Source organism: Nylanderia fulva, unplaced genomic scaffold (assembly GCF_048542155.1).
Source record: "Nylanderia fulva isolate GAGA-0341 unplaced genomic scaffold, ASM4854215v1 Scaffold5, whole genome shotgun sequence".
NCBI lineage: Eukaryota > Metazoa > Arthropoda > Insecta > Hymenoptera > Formicidae > Nylanderia > Nylanderia fulva.
In genome coordinates, this window is record NW_028190587.1 from 6,693,082 (window position 1) to 6,717,827 (window position 24,746).

Here is a 24,746-nt window from a genome sequence, read left to right on the forward strand (position 1 = left end):
ATATATGGCGCATTATCACAATTTTATTACACATGCATTAAAATATGCATGGAAAAAGATTATTAAATATATGAAGCAATTCTTTAACATAATTATAAAATACTAACAAACAATTTTTAATGATTTTAAATACGAACAAAACAATACGTGCAACTCAACAAGTGTAAATGGAAAACAAATAAAAGTGTATAAATAATTAAATGACTAAAATTTGGAAACGAGAAGAAGCTATAAGATATATTAATAAAATGCGTTTATTAATATATATCTTCTCCCTCCCAAATCCATTGAATGAGAAAACAGATATCGGGTTCGAAACTGGTGGTCAAAATGGCAAACAAATGACCTTAGCTGAATTCCGTCAGAAACGAAAAAGAATGATGAATACTGCTTCTGATAATATATCTTCAGCGCCTTGTCACTCTCGAATGCAGTAAGATTAAAATTTGGGAGTGAAAGAAAGCTATAAAATATATTAATAAAATACGTTTATTAATAAACGCATTTTATTAATATATCTTATAGCTTCTTCTCACTCCCAAATTTTAATCTTACTGCATTTGAGAGTGACAAGACGCTGAAGATATATTATCAGAAGCAGTATTTATCATTCTTTTTCGTTTCTGACGAAATTCAGAGGTCATTCGTTTACCATTTTGACCACCAGTTTCGAACTCGATATCTGTTTTCTCATTCAATGGATTTGGGAGGAAGAAGAAACTATAAGATATATTAATAAACGCATTTTATTAATATATCTTATAGCTTCTTCTTACTCGCAAATTTTAGTCTTACTGCATTCGCAAGTGACAAGGTGCTGAAGATATATTATCAAAAGCAGTATTCATCATTCTTTTTCGTTTTTGACGAAATTCAGCTAAGGTCATTTGTTTACCATTTTGACCACCAGTTTCGAACTCGATATCTGTTTTCTCATTCAATGGATTATATATGTCTTTATCTGTGTTTCCTGTCTTTATACCTTTCTTGTTTTTCTTTCTTCTTGACTGACGTACATTTTTCTTGTTTTTCTTTGTTCTTGGTTGACGTACATCATCTTCGTTATTCTCGGATTCGCTCGATTCAGTTACCCATTTATCTAAAATTCTGTCGAAGTGTTTTCGAGTGCATTTCATTCCTGGAACTCGAATGTCTTCGAATTTCGGAGGAATATCAGGATATTTTTTAAGAAATTCCGACTCGTATTGTTTGGCTGGTTCTCGCGCAGAAGACGGTGCTAAATATTGGGACACCTCCGCGCGATTTTCTTCGACAAATTTTTCCCAAAGTAAATCGCTCGTTGCTGTGAAGTATTCCGTAGGATAAAGAAAATTTCGCATATCCAGCAGACAGTTTTTTGCGAAACGTAAACGACGATGTGCAGGATATGTATTTGATTTCTGCGTGCGACCTGAAATTGCAATAAATCAATAAATTTGCAAAATAAAGTGTGTAAACAAACAACGACATAAAACGCAAAAAAAAATAATTTAAACGATGAAAATATTAGATTGATGAAAGCCGTGCAATGAAGAAAAAATAAAACTAAAAAATTTGAGTATAATTAAATACGCGATTATTAATAAAAATTACAAATTATTTCGGCAAAAGTCTTACGCTTTATTCAAGATACGTACAAAGTATTATTTCATCTTCATCCGTGTCCTGTAGATTTTCTTTGGATACGTCCAATGATGGTATATTTATCGGTACCAACTTTTCACGTTGTTCAGTAGTTCTTTTAGAAATTAAGGGAACTCTGGATGAACCTAAAATCGGTGATAGAGCCACAGGAGATTCAAACTCGGTCGGTGCGTCTCGTATTTTTTCCGGACTTCCTGAATGTAAATCCTTGAATAATTCTATGCTAGTATTGTTGCTTTTCTTTGGGCTAGAGTCATCTAAATGTGTAAAAGCTTCATCGACTGACTCTTCCAATTCTGTTTCCCATTCCGAACTTGTTTCTTGTTGCATATAGTGTACCTTGTTTGCAATTTTAGATTTTTTCTCATCTTTCAGACTACTTTTTAATCTTTTTGTTGCTTTTCCTGTCACACAAAAATTAAATTAATTATACATACATATATGCGACTTATAAATATTGGGTTACAATAATATAAGTTATTTTAATGCAATTTGGCAATATTTATATTTTTTTAAAAGTACTTATTTTTTTCTAATTTGAACAGAGATGTAAATCATATTCCCAACTATATAATTTGTTATTATACAAGCAATACACTTCTCAAAATAATTAAGAGCTCAAAAAAAAATTGTCCAAAAAATAAGCAAATTTTAAATAGCTGTAACTTTGTTTTGAAAAATGAGAATTTAAATTTTAAAAAAGGGTTTTAAAGTTTGAAATCTCTACTTTCAAAAGATCATAGCTTTTTCCATTTTCTTTAATTCTGATATTTTCTACACACAGAAAACGACAAATATAACGAAATGAAAAATTATTTCTCACTTTGTAGACATGTCGCATACACAAGAAGATTTGAAAAAAAATGTTGATATTTTTACGTTAAAGTCTAAAGTTTTCCCTGCAAAATCATTTTTTAAAATTTAAATTTCAATCTTTTCTTATCAAGTTATCGCAAATTGAAGCGAAAATGTCATTTTCACTTTGATCGGTCATAACTTCGTTAAAAATCATCGTATAGAAATTTTAAGAATGAATTCTTGAAGGTAAATCTTTGCTCTATAGTGTGATATAGAGACTGAATGTTTTTCAACTCGTTAACTTGTTACAAAAAGGTAAAAATTGAAATTCTCATTTTTCGGAACAAAGTTACAGCTATTTAAAGTTTGCCTGACATTTAAATATTTTCAGACATATTTCAAATTGTTGGACAATTTTTTGATTCCTTTATTATTTTAAGAAATGTATTAAAATAAAATTTAATTATTTGCAAATTTAACTATTAATTTTTTTATGGAATAACTATTCGACTTTTTCATATTGAACCAGAAGAACTTTATTTATTTTATTATGATAAAAATAAAACAACAATTATGCTTGCATAAGTTCTTACTTGTTCTCTGCAGAAATGATATATCTTTGAGCCTCTCTGTGCTCGAGGAAGAAGCTGTGTCAATCCTAGATAATGATGTGCTGTGATGAAACTGTGGCACGTGGTCGGTCGGCGTACTCGTGAATATACTTATGGTAGCACGTTTATAATTCTTTTGACTAGGTGTACGATTCTTTTCTGACATATTGCTAACAATAAGATGCGTAATGAACTGTTCTTTCCACGGTTACTATTATCTTTAATATTGCTTGCGATCGGATATCAAGCCAGTTTAACAATAAGTGCGAATACGAAGAGCAACCTTTCGGAACCTTCCTGAATGTTTTCCCCACTATTTGTATATATACAAACTCGTCACGCGACATCACGTGACATTTTTTCTTATAAAAAAAGATATAAATATATTGCGATTGTCGATTTTCTTAGAAAAATTCCATTATATGTATGTACATATGTACACAATCATTATGTTAATATATATATCTTACAATAATCAAATATCAATATCAATTGCTATTATATATGTATTTTTAGAAAGAGATATATGTATATATAAAAGTATAATTAATTAGTTAAAAGAGTTAAATAGAAAAATTAAAATTTAATAACTTAGCTTAGTTAATTTATAACTTAAACTAAATATTTTTAAATTTAAACTTATCAACATTTTTCGTAAGTTAAACATATCTTTTTATTTCTGAATCTTATTACTTTTTTTAAATCTTAAACATTGAACAATTAAAATTTTAATAACGATTAAAAAGAGCATTATTTTATGATGTATGTGATGTGATTGAAGTTTGGAGCGTACTTGGAACAAAAATTAAAAATGTATAATGTATATAAGTATGTGTCTATTTATATGTGTATACACATACATACATTATATATATATATATATATATATATATATATATAGAATTTAATTATTGTAACATATTAATAATATATTGCAGATGAAATTAAAAGAACCTTAGTAGAATGGAGAGCGGAATGAGAAAGAAAAAAAGGAGAAAGAAGTACAAAAGAAAAAGCCTCCTTATAGTTGGGATTGTTTGACATAAGTATTTCTCTCCAGTAATGACTAAATCCAGTAAGAACCCAGACATTAGAAAAATGGAAAGACAGAAAAAAAGGCGAAAAAGGATCCTGCAAATAACAATTCAACAAAAAATATTCTAGTTAGTATAGTTTTAATTACTACAGTTCTTTTGCACTTTAATAACATTTTCAGCATTGTTCAAATATTCTAGATTATATAAAAAAGATATTAAATTTTCTGCAGAATTTTTTTCTTTATTATTGTATATAAGTAAAGATCAGTTTGATTGCGTTTTAATAGAATTATAATTAATTCATTATGAGATTCTGTCGATTCAAAAGCAACAGAATCAACAATTTCAATAAACTAAAGAAACTCCTCATTTTTCGCCATAACAGTAAATAATTTCGATTAAAAAATCAATGTTAAACAACAATAAAATCTCATATCTTTATTTAATTTAGAATATTTAAATAATGACGAAAGATGATACATTAAAAAAAAATAATAAACTGAACAATTATGATCTCGCAATTTTTTTGAAGCCTCTCTCTTTCGTTGTACAATAGATGTCAAACCTCTATTGTACAACGGAAGAGATAGGAACGAATCTGAACGCAGACAATTTTTATCGTTTTTACAGACTGCATGTGTATCATAAAGATAAACGAGATTGTAAAATGCATTACCGTATAATATATTGTTTAATTTTAGCAGACCTAATTTTGTGCATCATTATTTAATCAAATCTTCCCTCTTTCATATCTACAATTAATTGTAGACATGAAAGAGAGAAGAAGATTTGATTAAATAACGATTAAATAATAATGCACAAAATTAGGTTTGCAATTTCGCGAGATTCGAAAATTGAGAAATTGACTTATCGTATGAAGATCGAAGGAGAAGCTGTTCGTGTATATATACGATTGTGGAAATCGATTTCGATTGGCGGTAAATTGAGAGATCGCGTGCTCTCGAAATCCAACTTCCATTAACGGCGCATTGTAATTTGGATGCAAGCAATAAACTTTAATTGACTGCGGCGATGCAAATTGTTAATAATTAATCGATAGCTCATCGTGAAAATTTTTAATCAGGCATGCACCTCGGCCGTTCCTTCATTTTGTCTATAAAATCGAATTATACGATTTAAATTACGCGAAAGAGCGCACGGGATATTAAATATTAAAAAATAAAGAAATTGTTCCTCTGCAATTACTTTCGTTCAAACTTTTTTCGCGAGATCTATCAAGTCGTGAAAATGTATTGTTCGGCACGATATTAATCGCTTGAAGAAAAGAGGTCTAGACGGGGATAAAAAGTTTGAATAATTTTCTCTCTCGCGTAATCATCCTCTTTCTCTCCTTTCCATTATTGTAAAAGAAAAAAAAACGTCAGGCAAGCAGCAATAATAATAATAATAATAATCGCATAAAGCACGCAGACTCGCATTTTCAGGAATATTAACCAAAGATTTACGACGATCTAGTCGTGATATGAGAAAACATCAATCACAAAAGTCTTCATATTTTTAAGCTCAAAGAAAAATATTTGTCAGAGCGCGCGTTTGATGTTTTAAAGCACCTTCTCAAAGCTTTTTACGAGCTCGAATTAGAGCGCATAATATATCGTATATCAAACACGGTCCTTAAATGTGCATTATTTCTTCTGTCATTATAATTAAACGCAGCCTTATACATGAGGCAATGTAATTCGAGCCAAAATTAGCCTATCCATATCGAATTGTTGCAATGCGATTTGTTCGAGGAAACAAATAGATTGAAAAATATTTAAAAAATGTGAAATTTTATATACATATTTGGAACGGCTTAACAATTTTGAAATTCTTTCCTTCCTGTCAAGGCTGCGCGACATAACGCGAAATATTGCAAAAAATGAAATGGAAATGTAAAACTAGCGCGCGGCTTCTCTTTAATGGGACGTAAAATCGCTTTATTTCTCGCGGTTTCGGAGTCAGAGTTTTTTGCAATTTATGCAGCGAGAAGAACGAGGAATTACGTAATGCAACAGGAAAAAGGAATGCAAAATTAAATGGCACACAGCTTCATCTCGCATCCGGAAACGTCCGACGCTACTTGCACCTCTATTACGAGAGAACGATATACCCTAAGCAGAGAGAGAATATATTATTTCTGTTCCACGTGAACTATTTCTTTAAACCCCGAAGAAAACCGCTGTAGCGAATTGTCAGAATAGAGAGAATACATGTACAATTTTACATTTAAAATGCGCAAATGTCAAATGTCGCTTCCTATTATTTATTCACAGACATTTTAGCAATTATTTTAATAAATGATTTTTTTAATTTTAGGACAATGAAAAAATAAGATTTATTTCGAAATAGAAAAAAATTGTTTGTGGTGAAAGAAAAATTTTCTTTGATAATTATGTATTTAAATCAAGTGTGTTTAAATGATTATCATGTAATAGATTTGGCTTCAAATTTTTGTCATGTAAGCTGCAATTATAATTTCTTATAATCGTGCATTAACATATTGCCATATAATTTTGTAGTTATAACAAATGTAATTAGGGTCGGATATATATTATACTACCCCTCTATTAGCTTGATCGAACGAACAATAGATTAGACTGAAATGTCACCAAGATCTAATTATCGAAGGCGCTATGTCAATAGATTTTGCACGCGGCTGTTGTTTGTTCCCGGTCAAATCGCCTTCGGGACCTTGGGGAACAATGAAATTTCAAATGTCAGAGTTTACGTTGCTGTGTAGAACAGCTCGTAATAAAGCGATCGCTAAAAATAAATTAGTAAGAAAATCGAATGTATAATATACATAGCGGAAAGTAAATACGAAGCAAAAAGATATACATATATGTATAAAGGATCGAATGGCAAAAGTAAAAGTTTCAGAGAGAATTGCTTTTTTAATAGGATCTCTATTTAATTGCAAAAAATATAGTTTTTTTTAACGAAGAATCGATTTTGCGAGAACGAAAACGCTGATTTCGTATTTCGCTTTCATTTTTTACTATAACAAATATTACAGTACACTGACATGAAACGAGAGTGGTTTGATAAAATGTTGTTTGATAGAAGTATAATTTGTTTGCCTTACATAAAATCGATACGCAAAGAGAAACTTAGCATATTAATTCTCGTTCCAATTGTACCGTAATATTCAGAGACACATGTAAGAACAAGTCGTAAACTCTAAAATAATTTATACAACATGATACATCAATCTAACGCAAAATACATAATATGCGAATTTAAAAAAAAAATAAAAACTTGATGTGACTAGTAGCACTTTTTTTTATTACTTTTTATCAGTAAAATAAACTAGTATACAAACATTTTAGTTATATCTATTAAAAAGTGTACACTTTCCACTTGCCAACACAATTTTTGTTTTCTCAGTAACAGCATGCATTAAAAACTGACAGCTAATTTCAATAATTTCCTATCGGACACCCTGTATATACCTATGACGTTTAGAAAAATCTACTTTAATCTAATAAACATGAATTTTTCAGTTCGAGTCTTGGGAATCGCACGATCTGCTCGATCCACTTTGCCACGGTGAGTAGCCTCTGTTCGTGAAAGAGTGGCGCCATTAATTGCAAGGACAAAGGTAGACCTCTTCGAGAGAGCTTGATAGGCACATTAATTGCAGGCAAACCGGCCATATTGGCGGGTTGCGTACAGTGATCCTGAATTAAGCATTGCGTCTGATTGTCCAGCTGCGTAAACTCGTCGTAAGTCGGCGCCTCGGTTAACGTGGTCGGGGTCAGCAGAAGATCTATATTACCGTTCCACACAACGTCAAAGTCCTGCGCAATTAATCTACGCATCTTCATCGCCTTGACGTAATACTCCTTGTAATTCTCCGCCAGGAGAAAGTAATTCCCGACCAGTATACGACCTTTCACCACGTCGTTAAAGCCTTCCGACCTGGTTCTCTTGTACAACTCGTGAGCGGAGCCGCACTCGTCGGCCCTGTGACCGTATTCTATCCCGTCGTAACAGGCCAAGTTGCTGGCTACGTCGCATCGATTCAAAACGGAGTAACATACGATGGAGTAGTCGGTGTGCGGTAAAGACACCGGGACGATATTAGCTCCAGCTTCTTCCAGATGACGAGAGACCTCGTTCCAACACGCCTGGACCTCCTCGCTTATGCCTTGCACTCCGTATTCCTTTGGTATCCCGATCCTGAGGTTACTAACGTCTATCGTTTTAGGTAAGTTGATCGGCACGTATTCCCTTTGTACAGTGGTGGAATCTGCCGGATCAGGCCCGGCTATGGCGTTCAAAATTAATACAGTATCGTCTACTGTTCTCGCCAGAATGCCAGGCACATCCATCGAATTCAGCAACGGGATCAGGCCGTAACGTGACACTAAACCATAGGTTGGCTTTAAGCCAATTAGACCACAATAAGACGCAGGATTGCGAGTAGAACCACCAGTATCAGAGCCCAATGCTGCGTAACAAGTACCCGTGGCTACCGCAACTGCAGAACCTCCACTGCTGCCACCTGAAATTCATTAAAAACATAAAAATACACATAAGTGTTTAGTCAATAAAGGCTTGTATAAAATCGAAATTTAGTCATTAAAACAATTTTTTTAAAAATTAGTCTGCATACTATTTAATAAGGTTTCGACTGTACTCAGTCTTCTTCACTACAAAGAGCAAAAATATTACATTTAATTTGCATCCAACCAATGTTTCAATATATAAAATTTAGATTACAACAATGACATTTATATTTTTGTATAAAATCAAAATTTAAAAAGTAAGAAACTTAGGTGTCAAAAATACATCAAGCAATAATAATAACAATGATATACCTGCTATGCACCACGCATCTTTGTTGCGTAGCTTCCATTCTGCGATCGACGAGCCATTCGACTCGTAAAACTGCGAGAGCACATCCGAGCCCCACAAATTCTTGGTCGGGCCGTAAAAGGAATCCACCGTGCCGGAGCCCATGGCGAACTCGTCGAGATTAGTCTTGCCGATGAGGACGGCCCCTTGCTTTCTGAGCCTCTCGTAGACCGTGGCGTCGTAACCGGGGGAGAAGTCGGCCAGCATCCGCGACGCGCAGGTCGCGGGCGCGCCCGCGACGCAGTAGTTGTCCTTGACGGCGACGGGGATGCCGTCGAGCTGTCCCAGCAGGGAGCCCAGTCGTTGCCTCGCGTCGGCATCGCTCGCTTGCTCGCCCGCGACGTCGCTCGTCACGGTGATGTAAGCGTTCAGGGGTTTGACGAGCGAGGCCAATTTGACAGATGCCTCGCAGATGTCAGACGGACGAGCCGTGCCCTCGTAGATTCGCCGACTGACCTCCCTGATCGGTGCGGATAGCAGCTTGTTTACGTTCATCGCGACCATGGACATAACCTATTAAAAACCGCCATAACCTCAAACTCGATGGAGAGAGAACAGTTTTCCTCTCCATGGGTTTCCATAGCCTGTTTAGAAAACGATATCACGATTATATTGTTATAATAAATAATGATAAGAATATTAAGAATATTAGATCGGCTCTTTTTAATATAAAACACGATATACACCTCCTTCTTCTCGGCCATAGAGCCAAACGCGATGTTATTGCGAAATTAAGTAAGAAAATTGAGGAATCTGGGCTTTATTATAATAAATCTTAATTATTTATAATAAAGCACGACTTGAGAATTGATATTCTGAATTCTGACAAACTGAGAATTATAAGATCGTTTCCTTTTTTTTTTTGTTCATATACCTTTTATATTGGATTTTGTATACAATTTCCTCTTGTTTATTTGTCTTGTATTATTACCTAGTAATTCATTAATAATTATAATTTAATAATTAATTTGTAATTAATATATAATTTATCAATTATAATTATTTTAATTTACTGATTAATTTATAATTCTCATGTATTATTCAATTTATAATTTTAATTTATTATATATTTAAATTATAATTATAATTAATTATTTAATTTATAGTAGTTTATTATCTAATAATTCACAAATAAAGTAAAGTAATTTTACTAACAAATACGCGAGACGAAACTCAGGGTCGTATTCGGAAATTCGTCTGTCAAAGTGCAGAATTCGACCAATCAGAGATCGAGAATCCTTTGTTCTGATTGGTCAGTCAAGCGCGTCGCGCTAAGAAAGTATATTTTCGAACACAATCTATATATAGATGCTGCCCTCTGGTGCACTCGCGCTCATTCATCGCCGCGAAAGTACACGAGACGAAAGTGCGGGTATTAATTAGCGTCATTACGCCGTTAATTATCGTACAAATTCGACCGCGTCGCGTATATCGACATCGTAATCGCGTAGACACACGCGAGATTCACTTCGTTGGCCGCGAGTTTCGCGTTTGACGTTTCGTTCCGCCGAAAGTCACGTGGTCCAACTCGATAGCCGCCAAAAGTTCGCGCGCGAATTTATTACATGGCGGATCGCGAGAATTGCCGCAAGTTTTCCGAGAGTTTTTCGAGGTTGTCGATCGTTTCGAAGTCGGATCGCGCGTTTCCGGAATATCGGCGACTTCCGAGTGTGTCGTTCTCGTCATTCGATGAGATATTCTCCGATATAAGTAGCCTTGAAAGTAGCGGCGACGCGGTTTTATTCGTGCGCGAGTAAGTCTTCGTGATTCTCGCGTTTTACCGAAACTGTGATATATAATTAAAACCCGGACGAAAAACGCGCGAACGGAAAAACGTAACGCGAGTGCAAAGTGTTTCGAAACTTCTGAGAGAAGGAGGAGGCCCAGGGTGGCATCGAGCAACGGCGGAACAAAAATATGGTGAGAATAATTATTAATTACTATTTTATTATTTTATATTTAATTTATACCAATTTTATAAAAAAACTTTTTTATAAAATTGGTATAAATTAAATATAAAATAATAAAATAATAAACATATTTAGAAAATCAATATTTAATTAAAAACTAATATCATTTTTATCGAAAAAATTAACTAATTTTTTCGATAAAAATGATATTAGTTTTTAATTAAATATTGATTTTCTAAATCTATTTAACATTTTATTTAAATAATAAAAAAACTAAATGTAAATAATAATTATATTTTTCGAAATATTAATTATTTTTAATTTTATTATTAAATTTCCGTGTTTTTATTTTACAGTTTACAACTCCACTGCTGTGCATCGTATCGGTGAGTCTCAACTTTTATTTAAATTTTGGGTAATTATTTTGTGAAAATCATGTATGAGAGAAGAGAGATATTGTGTATCGCAAACAATATATGAGATTGCAAGTCATGGAAAAAATAAAGAAATAATAATATTTATATACCGCCGGCAATGCAAAATGTTTATTTTACGGTTAACGCACCCTATTGCACAATTATATATTATACAAATTTATGTTATTTTATGTATTTTAATACGCGATCGACAATAAATAATCGACGAAGCTTCTGCGCAAGGTGAATTGAGATATCTAATTGATTTAAAAAATTAATTTTTTAATATAAAAAATGATAACATTTCATTTGTAGTCGTTTGTAATAAAATAATTTTGTTTATTTGTTTTATTAATTAAAAATATAAAAAATGACCAGTACTTGACTTTAAAATATATTATAAATCATGTATAAAACTTGCGGGAGAAAAGAATTTATTCAAGTATAAAGATTGCTATATTTTCGCAGAGATAATGTCATTTGCGAAAAATGTAAACTACAAAAAAAATAATTATTGCAATTGGTTCCACGTATATATTAGAAGCATTTCATTGTCAAACTTATTTGTTGTATCAGAACATCTAGTGCGATTATTACTACAGGTCTTTTCAGGTATTACCCAACGAGATTTAAAAATAACTTTTTTGAAAGTCAGATGCTAAATTTATAGAGCTGAATGCGCAACATTTTATAGTCAAAATCAGGTTTGGGCAAGTTAATGATTTTTTTAAACTAACAATAAATTAAGTTAAAGTTAATTGATTTTAAAATTAAGTTCTAGTCAGACTTTAAGCAAAGATAGATTGTTATAGATATTAAAGCGGAACGAATACCTCAACTGTATTTGTCACTTAAAGCATTTAGCACTAGACTTTTTAAAAATTAAATTTTTAATACAGAAAATGATAGTTTGTAGTTTTATCGATTAAAAATAAAAAAAATTGTACGGTTTAGAAATTGCAAATGTTTAAAGAAATGTTCAAGGGTGAAATTTATCAGTTTTAAAGATTTTTTAAATCTGCTTTATTTAGTTTATTCAAACTCGTTTGTAATTGTTTGTAATATTTTTTTCTGCTCGATCTTCGCGATTTCTGCGTCGTTAAATATTCACTAAAATAAAAATATAGTGAAATCTAGTGTCCAATTCCTGTATAGCTTATTTTTGAATATGTCCTCGAGAATGTCATCGCATCATTGTTTGATAAGGCTCTCCGATAACTCTGGGCCTTGAAAAATTAGCGACGCGAAAACGGAGCAAAGTATTTCGAATCTTTTACGAGGACAATTCTGACGCAGAGGTTGGTCTAAAAATAATTTTTATTCTATCTATGATTATAGAAAAATAACATTACATACGTTATTACATGGAAATCATGTAAAACTTGCAGAAAAAAAATTATTCAAGTATGAAAATTGCTATATGTTTTTGCAGAAATAATTTCATGTGCGAAAAATGTCAACTGCAAAAATAATTATTACAATTGGCCCCACGTATAATTAGAAGTATACAGTTAAAATCAGGGTTGAGTATGTTAATGATTTGTTTAAACTATAAGTTAAGGTAAAGTTAATTGCTTATAAAATGAATTTAGTTAAAATAAAAGTTGCATGAACAAAAAAATTAACTCAATCAAAGTCAAGTTAAGATTAAATTAACTGTTGAAGTTAAATCAAAATTAATGTTTAAAAACATTTATATTAAATTAGAATTTTGTTTGTTAAGTCTTTTAAAATTTATAATAACAAACAACAAAGACATTTTGATATAGAAATATTTTATATAAAAATATATTTTTTTTGTAATTACAATTGATGACAAATAAACATAAAAATTAATAATACTTTATATTAAAAATAATAACTTATAAAAACTAGTTTATAACTTATAAAAAAACAATAATGGTATTCAGAGATAAAAGAAATTTAACTTAGGAAAAAAGTTAATAAGTTTAAGGTAAAAAATAATTAGTTAAAGTTAAAAATTAATACATTTTAAATTAACTAAGCTAAGTTAAAAGTTATTATCTTTTTAACTTTTTTAACTTTTAACTAATTAACTATTATTACCCAATCCTGGTCAAAATTATATCAAAACATCCGGTGCGATTATTACTGCAGCTCTTCTTCAAAATTACCCAACGAGATAAGAGGCGATAGCTATAACTGTAGACAGAAGAAAGTTGACACATTGTTCTGATCCTCGACATCATCGACGCACCTTGTTCTCACCCTCGCGAGGAGAGAAAACGTCGCGGCATCCGCGTTGCTGACTTCGATAAACGCAGGTAGAGGGAAAAGGCAAGAGAGCAGAGCACACACAGGGTGGCCGCCGGTGGTTATACGTGCGCGAGGGTAGCCCCGTCTCTGGGACAACAGGGTTGGGCACGGGGTGGCGAGGACGCATGCGTCGAACCCGGCCGCCGGGGGCTGTCGTGTCGCTCTCTGCCGACGATTTTGCCAGTCGTCGTGACGACTTCGAGCCGTCGTCGTCGAGAGCGTCGTGTCTTTAATCCGTTCGCCCGCGCTCACGCTCGTCTCCGAGTCCCTTCCTTCCTTCTTCTTCTATCATTCTCTCGTTCTCTCAAATTCGCACCGCGTTTTGCGCGCGCGCGCGCACACGCCAGCATGACGCGGAACTCGCAGGGCGCTTTGAATCGCCGGCGAGTTCTCGCACCGTGAGTGCCGCTGGAGTTCTCGCGGATGAGTTTCTGTGCGCGATTCGCGAAGTGGTAGTTCCTCGAGCGAATAACGATATATCGAAGTGCGACTATACGTGGTTGTCCCTCTTTCTATCTTTCTCTCTCTCTCTCTTTCTTTCTCTCTGTCATCTGCGGTGCGCGAACTCGGACAGGTGCGCGAATGGCCGCGACACCCCTCTGCTATTATCGCGGTTAAAGGTGCTCCATGATTGCACTTGGAGTCACGGCGAGTGGATATGGACTTCGACACCTCGGATCGCTCGATACCACAAGTGAGTGTAATGTCCGATTGCGAGTGCAGAACTCTTTTTTTCTTTTTCGAGAAGTTTTATAGAAATCTGATGATACCTTGTTTTTTTGGGGGGAAATGGGGTTTCCTAATAGCACAACATATCCAAAAGATATTCAGAGGATGTCCAGAGGATATCCACACAGAAGACATTCGAACATTCCCAGAATGTTTTCTGAACGTCTTTGGGATATGTGTGCTGTTAGGGGTTACTTGTAATGATAAATTTATTGGACGTCGTGAAAAATAGATTACGTTTCAGAATGCAGATGCGCTAATTATGAATATTAGAATTAACGGCGAAAAAAAGATGGCCGACAATGTAAAAATATCTATCTTATTATCATTAATTTTCAATACGTGCGCATATCATAATTTATTATTATTGATGCACATCTGTCGTGCAATAATTTAAAACGTAATATGATATACTTTTAAAAGTTCTATTTACATTAAATTTCATGAAATAGAAGCTGCTTACTTATATATACTTAAAGTCGGATATATGGTACGATTACGTCATTGTTTTTTTTTCTTGTGGAAAAAAATGAGAAGAATCGCGCGTTGAACGTATTGCGCCGAATCGATACTGTATTTCCGTAACATATGGTACGTGTCGAATGGAATACTATAAAATACAAATCTGCGTGTTATCCTGATAGATCGTATTCGGATAGATCATCGTCACGCGAAATGTAAAGTTTTCCAATAAACGAAGAACTTTTTCGGAAATGCGTGACATTTCTCTCTCCGGGAAATATATGTGTCTTTCGAATTGCAATGTATCTTTCATATTACTGTTAAATTGAATATCCCAAGTAATTTCAAGACGATATTCGATAATATATATATATATATATATATATATATATATATATATATATATATATATATATACATATATGTATATGTAGGAAGTGAAAAAGAGACAAAGATATACATTATATATACAATGTTTCGATTTTTTCTAATAAATACATGAGATTTAATAATAATGATAATTTTCTATAAATTTGGTGAGAAAACAAAATATCTATACAATTAATATATAATACATAAAGCAAATATAATTATATTATAAGCGAGAATATTATGGAGAATATAATAGGTTTTAATTTGTATAAAATTAAATATATACATGTGTATAATTTTATGATTTTATAATTTTGTGATAATAAAATTTAATGATCAATCTTTTGCGATTCCAATAATAAGAGAATCATAATTATTTACAATTTATCGCAGAGTTACACAAATGCGTTGTGTACAAATTAAAATAGCACTGTAGAAGACGTAACATCAGCAATATAGTCGGTTGGACAGTGACTCGTTGTAATGCAATATCGCGGTAGTTTAACACCACGTCTACTGCTGTACTTTAGTTGTTGCAGTTCGCGCGGCTACGTCATTTCCTTCTTCCGCCTAGCGTCGGGTCGTCTATATAATTCTGTTAGACGAGTAAACAGAAATGTGTGCACAGGATCCGTAGTACTTTTCGCGGCGTTATGCTGAAAACACGCCTACACACACACACTATATATATATATATATATATATATATATATATATATCTGCTGCGAGAATACTGTACCATTTCATTCTTATACGCGCAACGTAAGGGAAAATGTTGCAATGTCTGTATCTGTCAGTTTACATCTTTGTCGATATATCACGTAACATGAAGAGGCGTTTATTCGTTTATTTAGCTCTGCGTATATTGAAAACTTGAATAAACAAGTGGGAACAACGGGAGAAACAAGGCAACAGGAAAAACTTCAGCCGTATTTAATTTTCAATGAACACTCTTTTTTTTTCATTTTTCACGATAGATCGCTTTTTCCGCTTTCCTTTATATACATAGAGACGTACCACACCCTGCGTGTATTTGACACTTTAGTATCGGATTACCTGGTGCCGCTGGTCCGTTTACAAGCTACAACCGGGGAAAACGTGTGGCCTATTAGGGAAGCTATTGCATATTCGATCCATCGATCATTCGGTCAATCCTTGTTGCTCTCTTTGAGTAAATTACGTTAATTAGTTTGCCTGATAGTGAACCGTATAGTAAAATTTTCGTTAGTAATAGTTTTAAGTTTCTCTTCTCTCTTCCTTTCATTTTTACATGTATATAGGTAATATATTTTCTCCCACTGTTTCAAACTTCCTCAAAACACGGAGGACCAGCTAACCGGCTAATTTTATTATCGAGAACGACCAATAAATCGTGTTCTTATTCCCCCGTTAAGATTAACTTTTTGCTCTTAATCCGCGAAACTCTCGATCGCCATTTCAAGCGCGTTATTGACCTTTTTCTTCATTTAGTGCTTTATTTAATCGAGGCAATTTTTAATGTGAGACATCGATTTTTATAGCTCGTTAAAAACGAAATTATGAGATAAATTTTAGCACATTTTGTTGTAAAGGTAAAAAAACTGGAAATAAGGAAATAAAAAATTAAAAAAAAAATTTGCTTTAGAAGCACTGAACTTTATATAAATCTCCAAACATATAGTGATCATTTCGATTTTAAATCGCTAATCGAATTGCACGGATGATGGAACTTTTCGGCCGCGAGAGATTGAAATTTGGTCCGGCTTAATCCGCGACGATCGAATAGCAAGAGGATTTGATCGGTAATCGTATAAAAGAATATCATGAGATCGAATGAATAATTGGCAAAGTGAGCGTCGGGAAAGAGGAGTCGCGTTAAATATGAAGAGTCTTCGTGGAAATTGCAGAATTTCTTTGTATCGCGCAAAACAGCGCTGAAGGATTCTCCGCAAAGTAAAAGCGTTTATTACCGTTGAATACTAAAAGCGTTTTCATGGCGGACGATAAAATTTCACTGTCACTTTATGGGATCGGTGCGATATGGTGGCTTTCCGTGTACTAAGAATACCTAATATCGATTAACCTTGCGACTAGTACACGTGAGAATGTTCCTATAATACATCTATGTTTTTCGCTACGTAATGAAATATTCCACGTGTTGCTATTGAGGACTGTGTGTTTAATATTGTACTAATGATATAATTATACTATGCGTGAACCTGACGATATACTTTCGTGGTTTCCTTGGAAGGTGTCAGGGTGATTTATAGGAAAATTAAAAAAATTTCAGATATATGAAACAGGATAAGAAATTAAGCGCAGTTAGGCACGATTTATTTAAAAATCTTTTATTAAACTTTTATTCAACATTTTAGTCCTTTTTTGGACCATCGATTAATAAAAAAAACTGTGCGTCTTGCTACACATAGCCGTCTTATGTCTTTAATAAAGTCTTAAAGCGATCGAACACTATATAAAGAAAATAGCACTGACTGATGTATCTGATCGCTGAAATCATATACAGTTTTTGCTTCTTGTTTTTTTATCTCGTCTTTGATTGACTTGAGGATTTATTAAAAAAATAGATATGTGTGGATCAAGACTCATAATTTTTTTTGCTAAATGATCTACTAAAGATGGTCCAAAAGAAGAATCGAAACGTTCGACTAAAATAAAAAATTAAAAAATATTTTAAAATAATTTTAATTAGCCCATTTCTTATATACCTAAATTTGTATTTATATGGTATGTATGTATATCAGAGCCTTCTTGTTTTATTACAGAACACTTTTTTATATCAAATATATTTTTATGAATTGTAAAATGCACAAAATAATTTAGTCAAGAATATTTTTATAATGATTATTTATCATTTCAAGCCGAAATTCTACTGCTTAATTTGCTTATATGGTTTAGAATTCTAGAAAATTTTGATAGATATATAATTTAGGACTTGAACTTCTATTTTATATTTTAAGTTAATAGCAAATAGTTTCTCATTTAGAGATTAAAAAAAACTTTCGATAATTATGTATTTAATAGTTTCACAAGTGATGATAATTTCACAATATTTATAGTATCAAATATTATAGATTAAAAATAATTTTTGTAATTTCATAGAAATTTCAAAAATAGGAAAAATATTATGACTCGAAATCATCACATTCATTTCCAGCAGAATACACAATTGAAATGTATTATTATTATTAATATTATTTCTCTTCAATTATTAATTCAATCTTCCTATAAAATTTGTTTTAACAGTTTATTTAACTTTATGTTCTTTACTTTTCAGTCTAAAAATAATATATCGATATTTTGCTTATTGTAATATTTACATCCTCCTTTGTTACTAATTATTTGATATCACCATGTAGCCTCGAAATTCGAAGTTTAAATTAGGTCGCTGTAAGATTTTATTCCATCTGCGTCGTATAAGAGATAGAATCGATGATAGTTATTAAATTTAGAATAACTAAAAATGAAACGAAAAACACAATAAAATATTTGCATCACGCTTATTTTTATACACGTTCAAGACTACAACGACTGCACGTTAAAAATATTAAGCAATGTTCGAATTCGCAGTTACTTCCGGCAATATCTAAATCGAGTTCGTCCAGTGCAGCAGAATTGCAATTAACATGCATAAGTAGCTTACGTTTTTCGCGGAAGTGGTAATCGCGCGACTATTTCGTATTTCCGTTAATTTTACTATGTGATATTAATTGCGTTCTCTCTAAAAAAAAAAAGAAATTCTTTTTTAAACTTAATACAGATTAAAATCAAATTGAATACTTAAAACGTTGCTAGTGGTATTTAAAATAGGAACGATATATTTAATTCTCGACCCAAACTAACCAAGAAAATTTTATCAAGGAATTTTTCACTTGAAAAGGACCAAAAACAGATGGTCGAAACGTTGTGGAAATAAAATAAAAATTTTCTTGGCTAGTTTGGGTCGAATTAAATATATCGTTCCTATTTTTAATACAGATTAAATTGTAATTTTAATATGAATTTAATATGGACCTAAAAAAATTATTAAAAAATAAGAAGAGGAAATAGAATGATTTTCTCCTCTTTCTAAGATTTCACTTTGTCTCCGCGATATTTCGACTCTGATTCACGAGGCCATCGAATCGTCGCGTGTTAGCTTTCCTGCAGCGCAGATGGCACATTCCAGGATCAATTGGATGACAAAAGACCTGTTTACGCACAATACGTGTCACCGAGCTACATAATGGCTTCCCCCTTTTGATCTACCACTGGCGATTAAGTGCCCTAATCTCACTGGTATCGTTCGTAGACTGACAATACTTGTGGTGTCATCAGGATCCCTCTTAAGTTGCCTCCTCACCAGCGCTGAATAAAGTCAGACTTAGTCTAAAATATGTAGGTGCTTAATTATGTGCTGACTTAAGTGCAGATTTAAGTGCTCACACGGTTTAAAGAAGCTGACTTAGCCCATCAAGTTTACTATATAAAAAAAAAGAACGTAATAATAACACGCTAATTAGATATTTGAAAAAAACTGTTGGGTTTATAATTAGCACTCGAAACACATTTGGACTAAAATTTTAGAAAAATATTAGCGTAAACTAAAAATTGATTTTTCTGCCTTTTAACCTTTTAGCTTTTTACAGTACAGTGATATTTAACTATTGCGTGCTCTAGCCTTATTGATCTTAAAATATTACTTTTTTAATGTACTATTCAGATATGCAAACGCTTAGCTTCCATTCCGTTTCGTAAAATTTAAGACCTAAATGTCACACGAACCACTATCATACAAGATTAAAATATTATTAAAGAATTAATTTAAATGTTATTGATGTCAAAATTTATCCATCTATGTTACATTATATTATATTAAGATATTTAATCGCGTCAAATTTTGTTTAAGATTTAATGTCTAAAATGAATTTTTGTTTACAACTTTATATGAGATTTTATTTTTATTCTATTTTTAAAAAGTGAATTTTTTAAATTAATTTATTCGATAAGCTTTTATTTGTAAAATATTATTTCTTATTTATTATTAAATTTTGTAATATATATATATTATTCTAATATTTGTTAATTTTTCAGTTTCCTGAGATTTACACTAAATTTCCTTTTACATTAGTCTTTCGAGTTTGTAATGAATAATAAAAATCTTTAAAACATTATGAAAAATTGATACATAGGTATATTATATCAAAATTTAAATTTTGATTAAATTAAGAATTAAATTTTAAAGAGTTAGGGATTAATATGAAGTTAGCTCTCTTAATTAATTATTTTATAGAACTGTGCAAATAAAAATTCAAAAATGACAAATGTTTGCACATAATACAATCAAATAACATATGGAATTTTTTTTGAATGTTGGGGAATTTCACGTAAGTGTGTCTAAAAGAGATGTCAAGATAAAGGACATTGATTAGTAATTTTTCGAGTAGTAATCGATGAATTAAAAGAGTATGAAAGATAGAAATATAAATACATATTCTCCAGAAAATATTTGGAAATGAGTAGACATAGTAAATTATATTTGTGAAATATAAATAAACTAAATCTTTATTAAATGACTATGTCAAAAAGAATGAGCGATATGAATTACGGTGGTACATAAGCTATTATTAATTATAATAGTCTGTAATCGAAATAATTATATAATTGATGCGTAAAGAGAAGTTGCATATTATACAATCTCTTGAAAAGTATGGTGAACTAATTGGAATCTATAAACGATAGCGGATAATGTCAGTTAAATTCGCCGATTAAATTTGCGTACGGCTCTAGTCAATATCCAATAACCGAGTATAAAGTTACGAGAGATCGCGCGATTGGCCGTATCAAATAAATTTGATCCGTTTTGGCCTTTAGAGAGTTATACGCCGCAACGTGATACAAAGCCAATGTGATGCTATTTTTGAAATATATGTTATTTTCACTTTTAACCCTCTCAGCCAAATTATTCTTTGCTATATATATACTGGAAATATTTTTACTTTGCGCGATTCTTTTTTACAGGAACTAAAGTAAAGAGAAAGAGTTTTATTAAACGTAGCTAAACTTGCTTTTATGATTTATTTTATTATATTTAAAATTTCAATTTATCAAAAATTGCATATATTCTGAAGAATTTTCTCCTCTATTGTGAAACCCGCTCTATTATATTTCGATCAGTACACAAAGTTCGATGTATTCATACGCTGGATTTATTACGAGATGACAGATTGAAATAATTTGTTGACAAAAGTTATTTCTCGCCGGCATCTCGAGACGTTGTCTTTTAAACTGATATCTTCTTTCGCTAACAATGCTCGTCGTCGGAATGGCTTTGAATTACGGCAACCGGTTAGAGTGGATAAATGGTACCTGATCCTCTATACTTGTCGTGGCACGTGGTGCAAACTAGGGTCAAGGAGCGGCTTACAATTTCTCTGGACGAAAAGGTGGAGTCAATGGTGCATCGACCTCGCGAAAGAGAGCGCGTCTATTATATCGGCCTGGAATAACATCCTTTGGACGAAAGTAGTAGTAAAACGCGATGTAAAAAGGAATAAATCCGCCTCGAGTTATATATTGTATACATATAGCAACGGTAATAACGATGTACCGTCGACAGCGCGCGGAACGCGACGATCGATACATTAAAACAGAGAAAATATCTTCATTCCGGACGTACTTCAAACAAGTGCAAGTTTGCGCTTCATGGAGAATTTGCATATTTTTTTACAATTTTTTCCGTTTTACGATTCACCTGATCTTTTGGAGAATTCACAAAAAAAGTGCATTAATCACAGAAAATTTGATTATATTCACGAGATAATATATGAATAATATTTATGGAATTTACATATCTTATATTTATTTTATTTATATTTATATTTTTTAATATTCTTCTCTGTCATTTTATATTATCGTATTATTCACGCGAACTGATATCTTCTGGAGAATACAAAAAAGCGCATAAACTGCAAAAAATAAAAAATTTGATTATATATTATCTCCTCCAACATATATAATTCCTAATCGCAGAAAATTTAATTATATTTCACACATTAATATTTTATAAAATTTAAATATTTACATTTATACATATTTAGGAAAATGCAAAAAAAAAAAAATGTCTTAATCGCGAAAAATTTGATTCCATTTCACGAGCTGATGTTTACGATGCAATATGTTGCGTACCTATAGTTCGGCAAATGTAGTTCCGAGGAACTCGTTTTCGACAGGGTGAGGCGAGAAACAGGGTGGCGCAAGCTGTTTCGCGAGAAACTTTTGAATTATTTCTTCGCCGTTTCTTCGACTGGAAGCTATAGGTACGCGTCACAGCAAGATATTATATCCTGTAAGACTTTTGTCTTACAGATACGAGCGAGAGAGAGAGAGAGAGAGAGAGGAGACGAAAGTTCTACCCCATCTCTTTAATGCCATTTCCGTCGAAACGGGAGGACGCGTCCCTGGGTTCCCGGTTTGTTCCATCGACGAAAGTTGCGGTCGGTCGGGCAGAGCTGGAGTAACGACGTTGCCGTTAATGGAGTCTCTGCGACGACGCGGAAAATACGAGTCTAAAACCCCTTAGGACGAATGCGGTATCGCCGGGACTAACCGCGTTCTTTTTTTCCACTCGCGATTTTCTCGCCGCATCGTTTTGCGAAGAGTCAGCTTGACTCCGTCAAGATGTGCGGATTATTATTAGAGCTCATCCTTGCGCTTGATCTCGTAGGTAAAGTGTAGCATATCTTTATATGTACGAGAACACCTCTCATTTTATTCCGAGAACAAAAGGATAGAGAGATAAATAGGGTTTATGGGGTTAGATTATTAGTTTGTGCTAGCGTTGTTTTTATTTTTTGCTTCTTTATTCCCACCCGTCTGGCCTCTTTCCCAAAACGGCCTCGTCATTCTTTTTGCAATTTCGGGCGAAACGTGACGTGGAAGCAAAACGGAGGCACTGTGAAATTGGAACGTAACCGGTTCAAGAATTGTTCCATATTTTTTTATCTGTCATTTTTATAAAAGCACGTGCGTACGTCATGAGAAATACACACGATGACAGAAACACTTTTGTAACGGAATGTTTAAATGTTTTGTGCGACGCATTGAGCTAGATCTATTTTTTATGTAGTGCTTATATATTTATAAAACAAAAATTGCTTTTTCCTTCTGTTCTTATTACACATGGTTCTAGTTACTTTGACCAATAAAATGCAACTCTGTCTTTTTTAAAAATATTAAAAAATTCACACATATTATAAATATATATTTTAAATAAAATTATATATTTATCAAAAATACGTAAAGGTAATTAAAAATGTTCTACGTTTTCTTCAAGCTTTTCGGAACCGTAGATATCGCGTTTTGCGTGATGTGTCAACACTATTAAAGCTAACATAATTTTTTAAAAATTATATTTCAAATATATTTTTAAATATATATTTTAAATAAAATTATACTTTTTTTTAAAAGAATATAAAAAATAATTTAAAATGCTCTACATTTCTTACGCTAACATAATTTTCGTTCTCTTGCAGATACTGAAGACTTGATGAATCAGTGACTCGCCGCGTTCGTGCGACGTACTCGTGAATCATCGCTCGTCATTATGCAACAGTGAACTTACTCGCTTTCGTCGGATACGTGCCAAGTGCAGCTCGAAGATTGCCTGGAGAGAGTTCGCGGCCGATTCATGGAATCGTGATCAGGTAAGAGTGAGTAATTTCGATGCTCCGAGAACGGGAGCCGCCATCAGAATTTATATACGTCAGAACCGGAAACAACGTGCCAATCGGTATCTCCGGGCGCGATGACGTAACGCGGTCGTAAGCTACGAAATTTCCGCTGAAAGCGGGATTGAGGTTGGCTCCTCAAGTCGAGCGTGCGATGCTTGCGAGATACATTGATGTCTCTGTAGATTGCGCGAGGACGATTTGAAGGAATCAGCGCGTCACCGATAACGTCATGATCGATTCATGACCAATCAATAAAATCGCCCGACACGACTCATTTGATTTGAGAGTCGAGCAATTTTTTATTTCAGCACAATTTTATTCGTCAATTAAATACAGCGTTAATTCGCGTTTCTCCGCGCAATTCTGTTTAATGGAATGGAGAATAGAGGGATATTTATGCGATTATTTCTCATTTTACGTAGGCGTACGTAGCATCCTTTTCATTTATTATGAGCACGTGCATTTTGTTCAGCACTTCACGGCACTCGCTCTTTATATCGCATGTGGGTCAAGTGTGAGCTGTCAATATTTCGTTTTCCATATTTCACCTGCGACGTATTGGCTCTCCACAGAACGCGGATATTTTTCTTTTTCACTTCCATGCATTTCAAATATTGACTTTTTATTATAAATCTTATTTTCGCTCTTCATACAAGCGTTATTTTAGAATCATTTAATAATCACATAAAGTCTTTAATGAAAATATATTCTAGGAAGAGAGAGATATTGATTGATATCACAGATTTAAGACTCGATACGATCAAAACATTGCATTATTGCAGTTTTAAGCTGCAATCTTTAATTATGAATCGCTATATTATCCCATACAACACAATAAGATTGCAGCAGCATTATGGCAACATTTCATTGTAATATTACAACATTGCATAAACATTGTGAAATGTTGCAGCAACGGTAA

General features: G+C 32.8%; 3 protein-coding genes across 5 annotated transcripts in view; 1 reads left to right on the forward strand and 2 right to left on the reverse strand.

The window, feature by feature from the left end:
* Nucleotides 1-687: 687 nt before the first annotated feature.
* Nucleotides 688-3,355, reverse strand: LOC114941677 (uncharacterized). The gene is made up of 3 exons (XM_029316731.2): nt 3,036-3,355; nt 1,638-2,048; nt 688-1,411 (listed from the first exon to the last, which is right to left on the reverse strand). Exons 1-3 carry the CDS (start codon nt 3,217-3,219, stop codon nt 792-794), a joined length of 1,215 nt encoding a protein of 404 aa, XP_029172564.1. The 5' UTR covers nt 3,220-3,355; the 3' UTR covers nt 688-791.
* A 3,982-nt stretch (nt 3,356-7,337) lies between these two features.
* On the reverse strand, nt 7,338-10,130 carry GatA (glutamyl-tRNA(Gln) amidotransferase subunit A, mitochondrial). 3 transcript variants are annotated; one of them, XM_029316793.2, is made up of 4 exons: nt 10,109-10,130; nt 9,828-9,884; nt 8,917-9,537; nt 7,338-8,600 (listed from the first exon to the last, which is right to left on the reverse strand). In XM_029316793.2, the coding sequence occupies exons 3-4, from the start codon at nt 9,461-9,463 to the stop codon at nt 7,570-7,572; spliced, it is 1,578 nt and encodes a 525-aa protein (XP_029172626.1). In that variant the 5' UTR covers nt 9,464-9,537; nt 9,828-9,884; nt 10,109-10,130; the 3' UTR covers nt 7,338-7,569. The 3 variants fall into 3 exon arrangements, with proteins under 3 accessions (XP_029172626.1, XP_029172625.1, XP_029172627.1); XM_029316792.2 differs by lacking the exon at nt 10,109-10,130 and having other exon boundaries at nt 9,828-10,087; XM_029316794.2 differs by lacking the exons at nt 9,828-9,884; nt 10,109-10,130 and adding an exon at nt 9,640-9,784.
* A 3,588-nt stretch (nt 10,131-13,718) lies between these two features.
* The window catches only part of Liprin-gamma (liprin protein kazrin), a 183,981-nt gene continuing 172,953 nt past the window's right edge, over nt 13,719-24,746 (forward strand). Inside the window, exons 1-2 of the mRNA XM_085487122.1 lie at nt 13,719-14,250; nt 23,630-23,800. The gene's annotated coding sequence lies outside the window, so the exon portion shown is untranslated. The remainder of the gene's footprint in view (nt 14,251-23,629; nt 23,801-24,746) is intronic.

Coding starts and splice junctions, on each gene's coding strand:
- GatA (XM_029316793.2), bottom strand. CDS start 9,463: ATGTCCATGGTCGCGATGAACGTAAACAAGCTGCTATCCGCACCGATC. Junction 8,601..8,916: donor AGATGCGTGGTGCATAGCAG/GTATATCATTGT, acceptor AATGAATTTCAG/GTGGCAGCAGTGGAGGTTCT.
- LOC114941677 (XM_029316731.2), bottom strand. CDS start 3,219: ATGTCAGAAAAGAATCGTACACCTAGTCAAAAGAATTATAAACGTGCT. Junction 2,049..3,035: donor ATCATTTCTGCAGAGAACAA/GTAAGAACTTAT, acceptor TTTGTGTGACAG/GAAAAGCAACAAAAAGATTA. Junction 1,412..1,637: donor TGAAGATGAAATAATACTTT/GTACGTATCTTG, acceptor TTGCAATTTCAG/GTCGCACGCAGAAATCAAAT.